The sequence below is a fragment of the Poecilia mexicana genome, unplaced genomic scaffold (assembly GCF_051168715.1).
Source record: "Poecilia mexicana isolate PSO_F unplaced genomic scaffold, ASM5116871v1 scaffold_13, whole genome shotgun sequence".
Taxonomy (NCBI): domain Eukaryota; kingdom Metazoa; phylum Chordata; class Actinopteri; order Cyprinodontiformes; family Poeciliidae; genus Poecilia; species Poecilia mexicana.
This window is the reverse complement of record NW_028263382.1, coordinates 15,057,502-15,073,711: the sequence shown is the minus strand read 5'-3', so window position 1 is coordinate 15,073,711 and position 16,210 is coordinate 15,057,502. Positions and strand designations below refer to the sequence as shown.

General features: G+C 40.1%; 3 protein-coding genes across 3 annotated transcripts; all 3 read left to right on the top strand.

Moving 5' to 3' along the window:
• Positions 1–2,943: 2,943 nt before the first annotated feature.
• On the top strand, positions 2,944–6,157 carry LOC106914206 (snaclec purpureotin subunit beta-like). Its single transcript, XM_014980838.2, has 3 exons — positions 2,944–3,260; positions 3,609–3,703; positions 3,930–6,157. Exons 1-3 carry the CDS (start codon positions 2,972–2,974, stop codon positions 4,050–4,052), a joined length of 507 nt encoding a protein of 168 aa, XP_014836324.2. The 5' UTR covers positions 2,944–2,971; the 3' UTR covers positions 4,053–6,157.
• A 799-nt stretch (positions 6,158–6,956) lies between these two features.
• Positions 6,957–9,471, top strand: her8.2 (hairy-related 8.2). The gene is made up of 4 exons (XM_014980839.2): positions 6,957–7,443; positions 7,524–7,619; positions 7,703–7,781; positions 8,744–9,471. The coding sequence occupies exons 1-4, from the start codon at positions 7,381–7,383 to the stop codon at positions 9,103–9,105; spliced, it is 600 nt and encodes a 199-aa protein (XP_014836325.1). The 5' UTR covers positions 6,957–7,380; the 3' UTR covers positions 9,106–9,471.
• Positions 9,472–12,449: 2,978 nt separating this feature from the next.
• Positions 12,450–15,696, top strand: her13 (hairy-related 13). The gene is made up of 4 exons (XM_014980841.2): positions 12,450–12,941; positions 13,076–13,162; positions 13,257–13,338; positions 14,417–15,696. The coding sequence occupies exons 1-4, from the start codon at positions 12,855–12,857 to the stop codon at positions 14,827–14,829; spliced, it is 669 nt and encodes a 222-aa protein (XP_014836327.2). The 5' UTR covers positions 12,450–12,854; the 3' UTR covers positions 14,830–15,696.
• Positions 15,697–16,210: the final 514 nt, after the last annotated feature.

Below are 16,210 nucleotides of genomic sequence, written 5' to 3'. Positions count from 1 at the left end.
ATAAAAATGTAATCACTTTTCTTACGGTTACAGTAGAAGATAAGAATAATTGTCCCACATTTTCTTTCAAAGGTGAAAAAACATAAACTTTTATTGTTAGGTTTTGAGTGTTTTCTCCATTCTTCATTTTACTCTCAGGTCCTCACAGTTAACTTCTGTATGCATTATGGATGGAAACGCTATTAGATACACACTTCTCCTCGGTAAGTGTAACAGCTTTGTGGATTTTGTTTGAATTTTTATTCTTAGATAAACATTAAATTTGCAATATCTTCCTGTGACGTAGTAATATGTAAAATGTTTTGCTGCTTTCTTTTTAAATAGACAGCTGGATAACACACTCTTAGACACAACTGATTAAAAATTCTCACTTTATAAGGTGATGTGCAGAAAATCATTTTTATTTGTGTGGAGTTCATTATTTTTGCATTCTGAGTAATTAGCAGGGATCTTTAAGTTCAAGCCTGGAGGGCCGGTGTCCTGTTACTTTTAGATGTGTCCCTGGTCCAGCACACCTGAATCAAATGGCTGAATTATGCAGCCAAGTTCTCCAAAATAATCTACAGTCTGATTATGCGACTCAGATGTGCTGAAGAAGAGATACATCTTGAAGTTGCAGGACATCGCATCTCAATGCCTACACTACACTTTTATCACAGGAAGCTTTTTACTTCTTTATTTAAGTAAAACAAAATACTACTTGCAAAATTCTTGTGAATAATAGGATATGGATCAGTTCGTGCTGTCAAATGTGCAAAGAAATGCAAATTCACATCATTTTCCACAGAACTACTTTCAGCTCAATTTATAGTTTCTGCCAACATCTCATTTGCATACGAAGCGAGACTGAGGTCCGCCATGAGTAATGTCCTGTATACGGATCTAATTTTTACCAGAACGTTTTCCTGTGCATGACAACAATGTGGAAATCTAAACAAAAATAAAATAAAATAAAAGTAAAAAGAAACACTAACTGTTTCCCATAATTGTGCTCTAAAGGCTATGGAAAAAAGCAATAGCAAGCTCTAGACAGCAAGAGAAGATTCATGAGTTTCCTATTATCAATAAAAGAAAGATTCATTCCTAGATCTGTGAAGCGTTATTTACCCCTAAATTTCTTCTTTTTTGCCTTTTTGCTCACCACTGTTTCATGTTTTCAACATTTAGAAATGTCAAAAAGCTAAACCAGGTGTAGTTTCTGAGAGAAAACAAAATGTTACAGTTGAAATAACAAGTAAAGCAAATTGGAGAGTAGTAGAAGAAGAAAATGAGGTCCTCCAGCAGCCTAAACCTATATCAGCACAACTACAGCAACAGCCCAGAATAACCTAAGGCAGCCTGTAAGGAAAGTTTAAAGCCTGATCTTCAAAGTAGGGTGTCTATTTTGAGTGCTATCATTTGATGAAACTTGTGTTTATTGTTTCAGGGTTGTGTGTCCTCCCTCCATGTTTTCCACAAGTGTATCATGTTGTAAATGAAAGAAAGAGCTGGACTGAAGCCCAGAGGTACTGCAGGGAAAAATACACAGACCTGGTCACCATCAGCAGCACTGAAGACATGGCCCGGGTGAAGAACATACTCAAAGACGAAACTGATGAATTCTGGATTGGGTTGTATGGTGACGTTAATAACTGGAAGTGGTCTCTGGAAAAGGATGGATTTTATGAAAAAGGACAGGCTGATTTAAGACTGTGGAACTCAGGGGAACCAAACAATGCTGACGATCATTTTCTGTGTGCTGATATACAACGACTAGCTGCATGGTCTGACTACTGGTGCACTTATGATAGACCGTTTGTCTGCTACAGCGGTAAGAGAACAATAGCGGCTCTGTTTCAATGTTGTTTTCAACTCTTACTGCAAATTAGGTTTGAAATAAATAGATTAAACAAAAGAGCATTAATGTTTAAATGACACTAATGTTGCATGGAGCTTTTTTTACATCCAAATTAAAACCTTAAGTTTCAGTGAATATCATGTTACACCCTGAACGGATTACATCACTACTGATCTAAAAATACTAGAGTCCACTCTAAAGTGTTCACAGTTATATAAACAAGTCAGATATGTTGATGGATTTTGTTGTCTGAGACACGATGAATCAAAACTGGATCTTTTGGGGCCTTTGGATCAGTCAGTATGTCTGGAGCAGGAAGAATAAAGTAAAGCTGGGGAGGCACATGTGGTAGAGGTGGAGATGGCGCCCCCTATAGAGGATTTTAGTCCTTGATGCAACCATCCAGGGTTCGATTTCCAACCCTGAGATCTCTGCTGCACGACTTCTCCTCTCCTCCCTCTATATTCATGTCCTGCATAATTTTAGTGAATAAAGGACACTGGTGCTACAGAAACGCCTCAGTACAGTGAAGTGGATCAGAGACACTCTGGGGTTACTTTGCTTCCTGTGGCACAGGAAACATGCAGAGTGTGGGCGGATAGATGGATTCACTCAATTATCAGGAAATTCTGGGCAAAAAGTGTTTCCCTGTTTTTGAGAAAGTTCAAGTTTGACCCCGAGTATATCTCAAAGTTCAGCAAGACTTGATGCTCAAAGAAACTCAGAAAGATATCACCACAGTTGTCTGACTTGAACTCTATTGAAAATCTTTAGTGGGGTTTCAAAAAAGTGATTGCAGCATAAAAACACCCCCCTCTTCCCAAAAAATATTAATTAACTGGAGACTTTTGCACTTAAAGAGTGTGTTATAGTCTGATTTGTGTTTAATCCGGAGAAGCCACTTGTAATATATATATATGTATGTATATGTGATGGTCTCTTATGGGCCATAAGAGCAGTCTTAATATGTGCCATATTTCATATTAGTCTCTTGTTTCTAGTTTCTGCTTTAGCATTAAACCTTTTGCATTTGTATTTCAGTAAATTTATGAGCACCTGACATATTACTCATAAAATATCTTTTGTTTGTTTTATATAGGCTCAGCTCCAAAATACATCTATGTGACGACGCCGATGTCTTGGGAAAAAGCTCAACTTTACTGCAGGGAAAACTACATAGATCTGGCCAGTGTGAGGAACACATCCGAGAACCACGAAATCAATGTGCTTGTGGATAACTACGCATGGATTGGCTTGTACAGAGAGTCTTGGAGGTGGTCAGACGGTCAGCGCATGAAGATGACTTCATTCCGTAACTTCAATACGAGTCAATCAATAAATGTCCAGAGCTCCTGTGTGACTACAACAAAGAGTATGTGGAATATAAGACTCTGTTCCAGCACATATCCTTTCATCTGTAATGGTGAGTCAAACATACACTGTGTGCAACCGGCTATGAACTCTGTTGTAGTCAGACATGCACAGTAATTCACAAGGCTTTTCTAAAGATTCTTACTTTGCCTCCTGTTTCCTGGTCTGTTCCTTTTGTTCCATACTGTAGATTTATGCTTACTTTGTAAAATAAGTTTCAACTTACCATCGGCCTCCAGCTTTGTTCAAAATTAGAAAAATTTGAGGATAAATTAATTATTCTCCAACCTAATTAATTACAAAAAAAGAATCTAACCACTGGTGCCAAAACTCAAAACTTTCTCTCACCTGTAAATGTCTTTATAGACGTCTTCATGATTATTTTTTATTAATCCTTTAGGACCTCCTAAGAAGATGAGGGTGGTAAAGATTATGTTGTCCAAATCAGATTCCTCGTTGGACCTGGAAAAATCGCAGGATGCCGTCTTGCAGCAGGTAAATAAGGGGAAGTTCTGATTTCCAGAGGTTATGTTTTGTTGTGTAATTATTCACTTACAAGCAGTACAAAACTTTCATGTCTTTTATTTTATATAATCTGTGCAGCTGATATGTATCATCCTATTTTAAAAATAAATGTGACGTTTGAGATGAACAGATGGCTGTTCTTTTTGGACGTTTGGGGTTGAGGAGACTTTAAATCCTGTCCTCTTATTTCTTCCAGCTGAACCTCAAACTGAAGGGCTATGGCCTTGAAGACGTCAAACTGAAATGGATCAACCATTCTGATGGAAAGACGTTTCACTTGGAAAAGAAAGGAGACAAAAAAACAAAGGGTAACAACTAGAGGTGCACTGATTGCAGATTTCTGGCCGATCACAGATTAATGATCACAGATCTCTTAAAACTCCTGACCTGCCAATTCTGATTTTGGCCGATACCAATTTTTTTTTTATCTAAAATGTTGCTAAATGTAGCAAGAAAGTTGATGAGTTGCCAACAGTGAGATGACTGTTGTTAACTGCAAACATATAGACCTGATCTGGTGGGACGGTCTGCTGGTCATAGCTCTCTCACAGCAGAGCAGAAGAAGATAACAGTTGATTTAAATGTCTTTGCCGAGGTTGATAAAATCGGTAACTAAGATCGGCTTTAGATGTAAAAATCGGCCGATCACCCATTTCCCAAGATTAGGGACATCGGCACTAATAAATTGGATGGCCGATAAATTGGTGCATCCCTAGTAAAAACGTGAGACGGAGAAAAACTTTCTTCTCTGAAAAAGATGGCAGAGCAGTTTTTGATTTGCTTAAAGATAATTCTCCTGACTGACATTCAGTCAGGAGATCATAAGCAGTGGTGGTCTAACAGTATCTCATGTTACAACTTCAAAATAATTTAATTTCTCCTGATCTTTGATTTTGCATTCTGATCTTTCTGTAAAGTTTGTTGAATTGATGTTTGTATGAATTCTGCCTTAAAAAGCCAGGTTTGGTTGGTTGTTATTACCTTGTGTTGCATTTTTTGGCATCTCTGTCATGGGTTGGCTGTTAAAAGGAACCAAATTCAGGAAGAAGGCTATCCATCTGTCCACCATCCATCCTGAAAACCCGCCTGCTGGCCAACTTTCAGTCCACAGAGGAATCATTGGTCACCCCTCCCATGCTCTCACTGCATGTGGGAGGGGCCTAAACGACCAGGTGTCATATGAAGTTGTGATTAAGTTGTGTGCCAGATTTTTTTATCAAAATAAAAAATTCAAACTCCAAAAAAAAACACACAAAAAAACCCGATGCTGGTGGACCAACATGAACTGGATGGTGGGAGGGAGTGAACACCAAGGCAACAAATTGGCATGGAGACAGAAGAGGCAGCAGCGCTCTGAATCAGCTGCAGCTGTCTGACTTTCTAAGGCAACCTGTGTGAAGACACTGTTACACAAATCAATGCAACTAAATATAAATGCATGCTGGATTTTGCTGGAATATTTATCCTTTAATCTTAATGTTCTTCAGGTGATAAAAGACTGACTTTTTATGTGTCTTTGAAAGTTCAGGTCTGAGTTTTACATCTGTTTGGGCCTCATTAGCTGTTGCTAGCTGTAATAACTGATCTATGTGCTGGACTTTGGCTGCTCCCCCTTTAGTTTTGTTTCTGTTCAGCTGAAGAAAGTTTTGCCACATTCATGCATTGATTTACTTTAAGCATCTATTTAGTGCTTGGCTGGGATCAGAGTCACCTGATGACATCACAGTGGAGAGCTTTGTAGCATATCCACAGCTATGGTAGCTCATTGTCAGCAGTTACTGACCTAAGACTGAACATACCTTTGATCATTTGTTATGAAGATAAGAAGGTCATTTCAAAGAATATGCTCAAAATTATGCTATTTATTTAAATTATGATCCTATAAATGTTTGGAAGATGATGGATGGATTTGTGGCCACAACACTTCCTAAGGACTCTGTCCTAACTGGTCACTTGTCAGACCCTCAGCCTCCTCCTCCTGCTGGACTGTCCACACACTCTGAAGGTTATTACTTTCTTCATGCTGATTAGGTTCAGATGAATGCACGCTTTTGTCCGGCCCGGTTTCCCACGACCCGGCATTCGCCTGGCAGTCGCGTGGCTCTGATACAGGGGGCCCCAGCTTTGAGGTGGGGTGAAGGGGTGAGTGAGACGAGGGGAGAGGACATCTGGCCGGTTTGACATCTGCTAGCAGCAAATGTTACCCGGAAATGTTTTTAAGCTCAGAATATGATCAAAGCAAGAAGTGAAGACGCCCCTTATTCTTCCAACTGTGGATCAAGGTGGATTTCAAAGAGATCGTGACACACTACACCAATTATCATCAGTGTATTTATGTGGAATTATAGACCAACACAAAGTTGCCATAACTGTAAAGGAAAATGTTGTTTCAAATGTTTTGTACAAATAAAACTCTAAAAAGTATGAGACGTTTGTTTTCACTCCCATGAGTTCTTACTTTAAGTTTTTATTAAAGTGTTTGTCTATCAGCTTGGACGAAGGCTTCTTACCGATTCTCAAGAATGCCAGAAATTCTGATATTTAAGTCTGGACTTTGATTAGGCCATTTTAACACATAAGCAAATCTTGATCTATGGTTAGAGTAGATGTCCTACTCAGACGTTACCCTTCACCAACATCTCCAGACTGCAGCAGGATTTCTTCCAGTATTTTTATGTTCATCTTGACATCTATTATGAGCATTTACTCTGACTCTGCAAACTGAAGATATCCACACAGTGTGATGCTGCCACCGTCAGGTCTCACCATGGCAACGGTATGTTCAGTGTTTTTGATGAAGGTAGTTTATGTCTCATCTGAACTTAGAAAACTTTTCAAAACTGATTTGAATAATGAACTTAACACTGTTTGGGAAAAGGGAACAAGGGCAACAAGTGACTGAACTGGAATAACTTTTTTTTTTCTTAGTAAATTTGTTGTAAATTGTTGATAAAGAGTAAAATAAATATATAAATAAAATGATTTAGACTTAGATTAAATTAAACATTGATGGTCTCTGGTCATCAGACTTATAGTAAATTGGTTTCACTGGATTTTATTTAGGAACATCAAATTAAAAAGGGGCTAAATTAAAAATGTGCACATCACTGTAAATTGAAACAGTAAAAAAAAAACGGAGTTTGAGGCTATATTGTTAGAAAATCTCACCATTTCAGTCCATTTGTAGGTGATTTGTCTCTCTCTTGTGTGGCAGTGAGCCTTGTGGAAGAAGGTTTTGGCCTTTCCTCAGACAGAGCAGTCTAATGTTGCTCTCACTGTGAGAATGGGCCCCGGGCTCCCCAGGGTGAAACAAGGTAATTGCACCTTCTTGTTCAACACAGGGAGAAAAGGGAAACTCAGGGTTTTTTCTGCTGTTGTGTGGGGGGAAGGTCGTGCTTGGTTTCAGGCTGGACATCTGTTGCTGGTGAGACTTTTTTTTTTTTTTTCTGGGCTCTGCCGGTCACTGAATGAAGCCAGTGACCTGTCAGACTTGACTGATGGGGACCCCGTGTGTGGGAAAATCCTGCAGGCAAAGAGTTGGGTTATTCACATGCTAATCGCGGCCTATAAATAAGAGGGTCGTGGCGCGCCGAGGACCCTAGAGACGCGCTGAGACTCAGAAGGGACAGAAGCACACCGGGTTAAACATGACTGCATCTTCTGCGGCGCACAACGCGGAGAAACCCCCCAGAGCCAAGGAGGAGAGAAAGGTATCGCTCCGTTTAACGTAGTATCGTGTTTTTATACTCATTGGTGTGCTGCTTGGCTTCATGAAATGTTGTTGTTGCAGCTGAGGAAGCCGCTCATAGAGAGGAAACGACGGGAGAGGATAAACAACTGTCTGGATCAGCTGAAAGAAACTGTGATCGGAGCCTTTAGGCTAGATGTGAGCGCAAACACGTGTCTCCCATCTGCTCTTTAAGCAGAGTTGTTTTTTTTATTATTTTAGCGCGTCTTTCTTCTCCACAGCAATCCAAACTGGAAAAGGCAGACATCCTGGAGATGACGGTGAAACATTTACAGAACATCCAGAATAATACACTGAATGGTGAGGAAGTTTAGGCTTGTTTTTGACACGTGTGGTTTCACGTTTATTGTTTTATTGTTAAAAAAAAAAACATTATATTTTACTATATTTTCTGTAAAAATGTTCCACTGTGTTCGCTTATAATAACTTAGAAAAATCTCCAAACAAAAGCAATCTGAGCTACAGCCACACTACTGCTATTAGGCAGCAGAGGGCAGCATAGGCGCATTACTTATGGCCGCTTAAAGCCCCAAGCAAGAAAAAAATTAATAAAAATATGTTAGCATAGCTTTATATGTTAACTTAGCTATTAATAAGATAAACAATGAATTATTTATCTTATTAATATTATTTATCTTATTAATAATAAATAAATTATGTGTTTGCTGCCATTTACTGCTTCCTATTTCTGTCTTATGAGCATTTCTACATCAATAGCAATGTAAAAAAATAAATCATCATATGCAATATATAGTTATCATAGTCGTAACATACAAATATACATAATTGAGCCAATCAGACCCCCTGTTAGCAGCCATTACTGTGACCAAATATTTCTTTATCTTGTTGTAAATTGATGAATATTGGTACATTGCTTGAGTTTTGTTCCCAATCAGTTCCAAACTTTAACAACACACAACTGCAGTTCTTGTGTTTCTTCTGTTATTTTCTGCAATCTTCCACATTTTACTGTCTTGTTGTCTAGATCTAAATGCTACAAAAAGTAAAGTTATAAAAATATTTGATGAATAGAGATGTTACTTGTGAGGTGTAATACATGGATCCTCCACCAGAGGGCAGGATTCGATACAACAGGGGATTGAGGAAGATACTACTGTTGTGTGCATAATATGAAAAACATTTTTTTATAAAAAATATATTTTTTTTATTCAGACAAGCATATTGGGGCTTTATATAAATGCGACACTGGATGCTCATTGCAGCACTAACTCCTTCTGTTTTTCTCTCTCTTTCTCATCCAGACCCAACGTCGGGCCTGGAGGCCCAGCAGAGATACAGCACAGGCTACATCCAGTGCATGCATGAGGTCCACAACATGCTCCTCACCTGCAACTGGATGGACAAGACCCTCGGCTCCCGGCTCCTCAACCACCTTCTCAAGTCCCTTCCCAGATCCAACCGAGAGCTGAGCCGCCCCACACAGAGGCAGGACGTGCCACTTTGGACCAGCCAAGGTTTCCCTCCCTCACCCAGTAGCAGGGACGCCCCGACTGGGAGGCGACACCAGAAAGAAGATCCACCCGGTCGGGTCGCTGAGCTTCAGGAGAGGCCAGGACTCCACAGCTCACACCTGGGGATGCTGGAGATGTGGAGGCCGTGGTGAACTGGTGGATCGACGATCTTAATTGTCCGTTTTGTTAGACCATCCTCTGTTATGTATCTTATAGATATTCAGAAGACAAAGAAGTGGGGCGGTTTTGTTCCAGTGCTTTTAGGTGTGCTATGATGACTCAGACCTTTTCTCAGTACTTCCCTAAAGAAGTGGATTTCTTGTAGCCTGCATTATAGAAGGCTCTTATTAATATTTCCTTTATTTATTGTATTAACATCTATTTATTTCTTAATATATGGCAGGATTTTGCTTCTTTGACCTTTTGTTTGGTGTTGCATAGATTTCTGACCTCATTTCTTTACTATTTAACCTAAGCATTAATATTAATGATAATAAAGTCTTACCTACTCATTAAAAGCTTAATCGACTACTTCATTTATCTACAGTTGTTCTTGAACGATGTGTGTTGACAATAAGACTTTTGCAAAAGGACATTGCAGAAAGTCGTCTTTGCTGATTATTAATGATACATTAGTTTAAACCTAAAATAAAGATGCATTATTTTATTTTAAAGTGCAGCCATTAGTTGTTTGACATAATTTTAAAAGTCAAGACCACTGACACAAATTGATTATAGTGACTCCAATCCATTTACATTTCTTTTTTCCTCTTTGGGTCACTGTTTCCAACTAGAAAAACATAAATACATTACCAAGAGTTGGCATCAAACAAGCAATTTTTCTGCTGCTACGTTAAGGTAATGGAGCAGAAAGACACTCTACCCTGAGATCCAACATGTGTCCTTACAGGGTGCAAACAGACACACTGTTTCTTGGAAAACAGAAATGTACTTTTCCTGCATCCCTTTGGTGTTAAAATGATGATGTTAATGTCAGAGGGTTGTACTAATGCTAAATCTAAATCTAAATTTAAACTTTTACCTTTTATGTAGTTTGCACAAGTAAGTGAAATGTTTACCATTGACAAAAAACTGGTGATGAAGTCCATATAAATAGGCCCCATTTAAAGTCATTTTTCAACCTTCTTGTCTTAATGTAGACCTTAATTACTCAAATTCATATTTTCAATTGAATATTTAACTTAATATGTTGTGTTAAACCCAAAACCGAGCCCGGTTCTGGTAAATCTATATTTGTCCTCGGTTAGCAAAATACCCTAAACTTGTTTATTTTTAATGCATAAGATGTGATGCATTTATTACAGTGTAAACGATCAGATAAATGACGACTCTCCAAGTTGCTGCTTGAAATATTTCGTGGATTGTTGATGTTTTCCTATTCCATGGTCATTCCTTTCTGCTATAAATAACATTTTTAATTAAAAGCATGACACTTCTGCTTTCTTCTCAAATTTATAGCTTTATAGCCGACAGCATATCTTCACAAAAGAGTTGGACAATGAGCCGCTGCAAGTCGTAATTGGATTTTATTTGCACTTTAGAATAAAGTTATCAGATGATTTGCTATTGATTGTTTTCTGCGAGGATTTCTCAGTTTGGAAAAAGGCGATGTGAAAGCAATTATGTTTGTAATCTGTGAGTTCTTAGATTATTTTACTCTTGCTGTTGTTGTTATGATCGCCTAAGGCATGCAGTCAGGTGGATGGTCCAAAATAAGAGGGAGAAAAACAGAGAGGGGGACGTCTGGTCCCTCAGCGCAGCTCCACAACAAAAGCAAGCCGAGACAGCTGCTCTCTCTCCCCTCTGCGCGCACCATTACAGCCCGGGAACAGTAATGTGAAGGTGGCGAGGTGCCAAAAACACAAAACTCCACTTCAAAAGTCTGCAGCGCTTCCTTCAGTTGTTTCCAGACATTTTGCGCGCAAATTGGACAAATACTGTGCGTGTAAAAACAAAAACAAAAAAAACCGCACCTGGAAAACGAATCAATTCATTTACCTGCATGGGTTCACAATTGCTTGCTGTCTTTTTTTTTCTCCAAACAGACGGCTCTCCTCCATTATGGGGACGATTAGCATGATAATGGTGTGTACAGAACATGTATAATAAGGAGGGCAGAGGGGTGAGGGGCCTCGTTGGACAGAAACAAATAGACACTGTGCGTAAGGACTATCCAGACGTAGTACCGCACACTTTTTACCAAAAAAGAAAACAATAATATGCTATAAATAATCTGCAGGGTGCATGGTGCTTAATTTTAGCAGGACATCTTCATAGTTGCCACTGCACTCAGAGACACTGAGTCGCGGTCAGTGGAGCAGGTTATCAATAAAAATCATCTCTCACGCAGCGGGGGGAGACTACGTGAGAAAGCCGCTACGCTCAAATACGAAGACACCAAACAACAGAGAGAACAAACGAGGCGCAGGCCAACACCTGTCGCTTTCTTTTTGGAGAAGGGCCCTTAATTCCCCCGGCTGATTCAGTTCTGGCCGAGGGGCCGCCAGCAGCAGCTGCCAACTGAAGGCATCACGTTACATCCGCCAAACAGCCGGGTGGATCTGCTGAGGCTCAGGCAACAACTCCCAGCGCAAAGAGAGGCGGGAGGGCAGCGAAACTTATGCACACAAAATCCCAATTAAATACATTGAAATTTGAAGGGGGAAATGGAAAAACGTTGAACACCGTCAGTCCAATAGAGTTGCATTAAAAACTATTGAACATTCAGAATATTACTAACAGTCAGAGGTGGGTAGAGTGCCCACAAATTGTACTCAAGTAAGAGTAGCACTACTTCCATACTTTTACCTCAAGTAAAAGTAGTAGTCATCCAAGATATTACTCAATTAAGAGTAAAAAAAAAAAAGGTATTTAATTAAAAAAAAAAAAAAAGCTACTCAAGTAATGTGATTTTGAACTAAAAAGGAAAATAAAATCTTACAAATAATTAACATGAAAACAAAATAGTAAATTTAGGCAAAAACAAAAACTCTTTTCCAACTGAAATGTGTTTAAAATCAAACTAGAAACATGAAATACCACAGTATTTACAGTACTTCCAGTGACAATAGTGTTCACTTTGCCTAATCAAACCCAGTCAGCAGGTAGAAACTAACTTTAACAAATCTGATTACAAACAAGTCTCACTTTTCTTGTGCATTGCAGTTACTCTTAATAGGTCGAAATTTTACTTAAGAGTAGCAATACTTAATCATCATCAATATCATTATCAGTAACAACTGTAAGACAGAAGTTGGTCCATATAAAAGCACTAATTAAAATATTGATAAATAATAAAAAGATAGTAATACTCAAATAAAAGTAAAAAGTAAGGTGTAGTAAAGAAAAAAAATACTTCTAAAATTTTCAACTCAAGTAAACATCACGGAGTAAATGTAACTAGTTGTCACCCACCTCTACAAACAGTAAATGACTTAAAGCATGCTTTATTTTATGCAGCGGATTTAAAGCGCCAGCTGCTCATTACGGGGGAATAACTGCGCGGCCGTTCCCCTAACCCAACATATTGTGTGATTAAAGCCGGTCCATCTTCTCGGGGCGCTCACCGGGGTTGACCACAGACAAAGGAGCTGATCGCTGATTGGCTCCGGCCGTGTGCGCTCTGTTGGCCCTCAGTGCCTGCAGCTCCAGCCTCTATTCACATGTTAATGAGCCCCTATAAATACCAACAACAGCCAGTCAGCGCCGGCAGCACGACACACAGGGGTGGTACAATAAACACAGGGCGCCTCGCCTGCCTTTCTCCCCTCCTCCGTCTGCCTGTAACCGGTTCTGTTTGCCAGCTGCCCCCCTTTCACGGACGACACAGAAGGCGAAAAGCTGCAGTGGAAGAAGCCACAGACGCGGCGTTCCGACCAACATGGCCCCCGCTGCCCGGCCCGGCACCGCCGGACTTTACATGGAGGAGGACGAGTCCTGCTACGGGATTCAGAAAGCGGACAGAAAGGTGCGGCAATGATGGTGTGGCGCACTTGTCACGCTGCGTGCAGAGACAAGGGGATGTTTTACTACGTTTCTAAGTTAATCGCATTTATATTCCAAGTGAAGATAAATGCTCGTTTTCTTTCTGGAATCCTTTAGGTCAGGAAACCTTTGGTGGAGAAGAAGAGACGAGCTCGCATCAACGAAAGTCTGCAGGAGCTTCGGACGCTGCTGGCGGATACAGACGTGAGTATGCGGCGCACACGCTGGACCGCAGTATCTTACTGCAGGCCGGTTTATTTCATGGAGCTGATCTGACTTTTACTTTCCTTTTCCGTAGCTCCATTCCAAAATGGAGAACGCAGAGGTTCTGGAGATGACAGTGAAGAAGGTGGAGGATGTTCTCAAGAACCGGACTCAAGGTCAGAACCAAAATTATTCACCTTTTAGCAGATTGAGAGTTACAGAATGACACAACTTTTATACTTCTGTGATGCTGAAAAAAACAGATTTTTTTTCTGAATAAACTGATTCGTTTCAGTTGTGATAACATGTATTGATCATTTTGTATTCACATACCATTGAAAATGTCTTCATTATTGGTCCATGTTGGCAAATATTTTGAATTGACATGATAGTTTTATTGGGAGATATTTTATCATAAATAGTATCATGATTAAAATAATATAATTTATTATCAGCTAGAGAAACTTCAGCTTTAGCGTTTATATCTTAGTTCTTTAGTTCAGTTCAGACATGAGAGTATTTCATAGTTTCTACATCTGTTTAAAAGAGTAAAAGAAAATGCTTAACATAATTTAACTGCTTTAAATCGTGATTACCAAGTAAAATATGGGAAAAACAGTTTGTTTGTTTTTTTTTTTTAAGTGAAATCATAACCAAAGAACATTTTTGGAGGATTCCAAACTACTGCACTACTTCTTTTCCAGCTTCCTGCAGCAGATTTTTACTTATATGTTTTAATCAGACCTAAAATAAAACTGGGGATCAGAAACCCTGACCAGTTCGTCTTTCAAATAGTTGCTGTGACATTTTATTTATTATTGTTTTACTTTTGATTCAAAGACATAAAGAAAAACATAGAATACATTCTGAGTTTTAAAATTGTTTTTCCACTGTATGTTGTCCCTTCAGCTGTTTTGCTCTTTGGAAGAGTGACACTACTTTGTTATTTTCCTACATTACTATTAGAACTTTTATGTGATTGGATCCATGTTTAATCTTGCTGTTAGGGAAAACTGCAGCCATCCATTTTCAGCCTGCCGACCTGCAGTGTGCAGCATCTTCTGGAGGAGGGACAGCAGTAATATTCTGTTCAGCCTGGCACTTTGTTTGGGATTTTATTAAAAACATTTCATACCGTAGCACTGATGTGACAGAAACTAGTTTATGTTTTTTTTCTTCTTGATCAGTTTACTGCATGCAGAGCCGCTGTGCAGCAGTACTGTAATGTCATTTCCTTCGACTCTCCTCCCTCAGAGGCCGATGCACTCAGCCGGGAAGCCAGCGAGAGGTTCGCAGCCGGCTACATCCAGTGCATGCACGAGGTCCACATGTTTGTGTCCAACTGTCCGGGCATAGACGCCACGGTGGCGGCCGAGCTCCTCAACCACCTGCTGGAGTGCATGCCGCTGAACGAGGACCACCTCCAGGACGTCCTGATGGACCTGATCACGGACACTCCAGGGACCAACGGCAGCACTTGGCTCGGCACCGCTGAGGGGCCCTGCCCGACCCCGGCCCTTTCCAACTCGTCCACTGATGAATTGTGCTCAGACCTGGACGAGACGGACAGCGAGCACAACCAGAGCTCGACGGAGGGAGCGGAGAGAGGGGAGGCCCTGAGCATGCCCACCGTTACATACCCTCAGTGTATGTGGAGGCCTTGGTAGGAAAGGTCTGTAGCTGCAGCTGGGATCTGCTGGAAACAGGAATTGTGGGATTTCTTTAATGTGAAGCACCACTGCGCCTCCTTCAGAAAGAGAAAACTCCACCCTGCAACACATGAGCACCATTTGCTGCGGAAGCATTTCTGGACTTATTTAACCAATTCAAGAACTGCCAACTGACATGCACTGAAAGTCTTAAGATGATCGCCCCGCACTGATTTCCATTTCTATTAACGGGACCAAACCTAGCTTCTGTGGACCTGGATCTATTCGCTCTTATTGAGGTGCAGCTACTGTACATCCTTTCTTCTGCATTTTGGGAAGTGTAGAAATTCACTAAATAAATTACAAGTTTAGGCAGACGGAGCAACATTTGACCCATAAGCACACATATAGTTCTTTTGGAAATCACAAAAAAAAACTTAATAAGTGCACTAAAGGGTAGAGTTTTTCCTTTTTCTTATCAGCAGGGCCCCAATTCTTGTGGGCCGCTGGAGCTTGGGACCTCCTGAAAGGACTCTCCCCCTTCCTTCCTCAGTCCTGACACCCTGGCTTTGAGTACTCTCTTAAGACTTCTCTTCACACCTGGGGGATAAAAGAACGTCCCCTCTCAACACTTAGAACCCAACAAAGGACAGAAAAGGACCAGTTGAAGGCGGTCACACTTATTCTGTGTGTAACTGTGTACATGGAGTTTGGATGAGGAGAAAAGCTCTTTTTAGCACCTGAGAGGTCTGGCAATGCCTCTGATTAATATAAATAATGGTATTTCGTGTATTGCTGTAGCTTATGAGACACATAGCCTCTTTACGTTGTAACAATGTTTAATTAACTGTTTGAATTTTGCTGAATAAAATAATGTAGCTGAAATGCTTTTGGCTGATGTAGTGTGAAACTAAATCAATGCACAAAATCTGTGTGGCAGTTCTGAGACCTTTTCCGATTTTGTCACATAAGAAGCACAAAATTTGATGCGCTTTGTTGGGATTTATGGTATAAGTCAACACAAACTAGTTCGCTCTTGGGAAAATGAACTTGAAGGATGGGTCTTAAAATGTTTAAAAATAAAAATCTGAAAAGGTTTTTTTTCTTTTTACTTTTTGCAATTTTTGCTTGAAACCTCTGCATGCTCTGTCAGTCAATATGTTCAGGTTGTCCTGCTGAAAGGTGAAACTCCGCTTCAGTCTCAAGTTGAACAAAAGCAACCCCACATAACGAGGCATCTCGCACCTTGTTTCACTTGTAAACTTGTTTATCTTGAGCTGAAATTAGTTTCCTGCCAGGTTTAGCATCATCGGTACAGGCCAAAAAGCTACATTTTTGTCCCGACTGCTTCTTCCTCAGCATGGCTTGTGGCAAACATCAAAGTGGACTTTCTATGCTT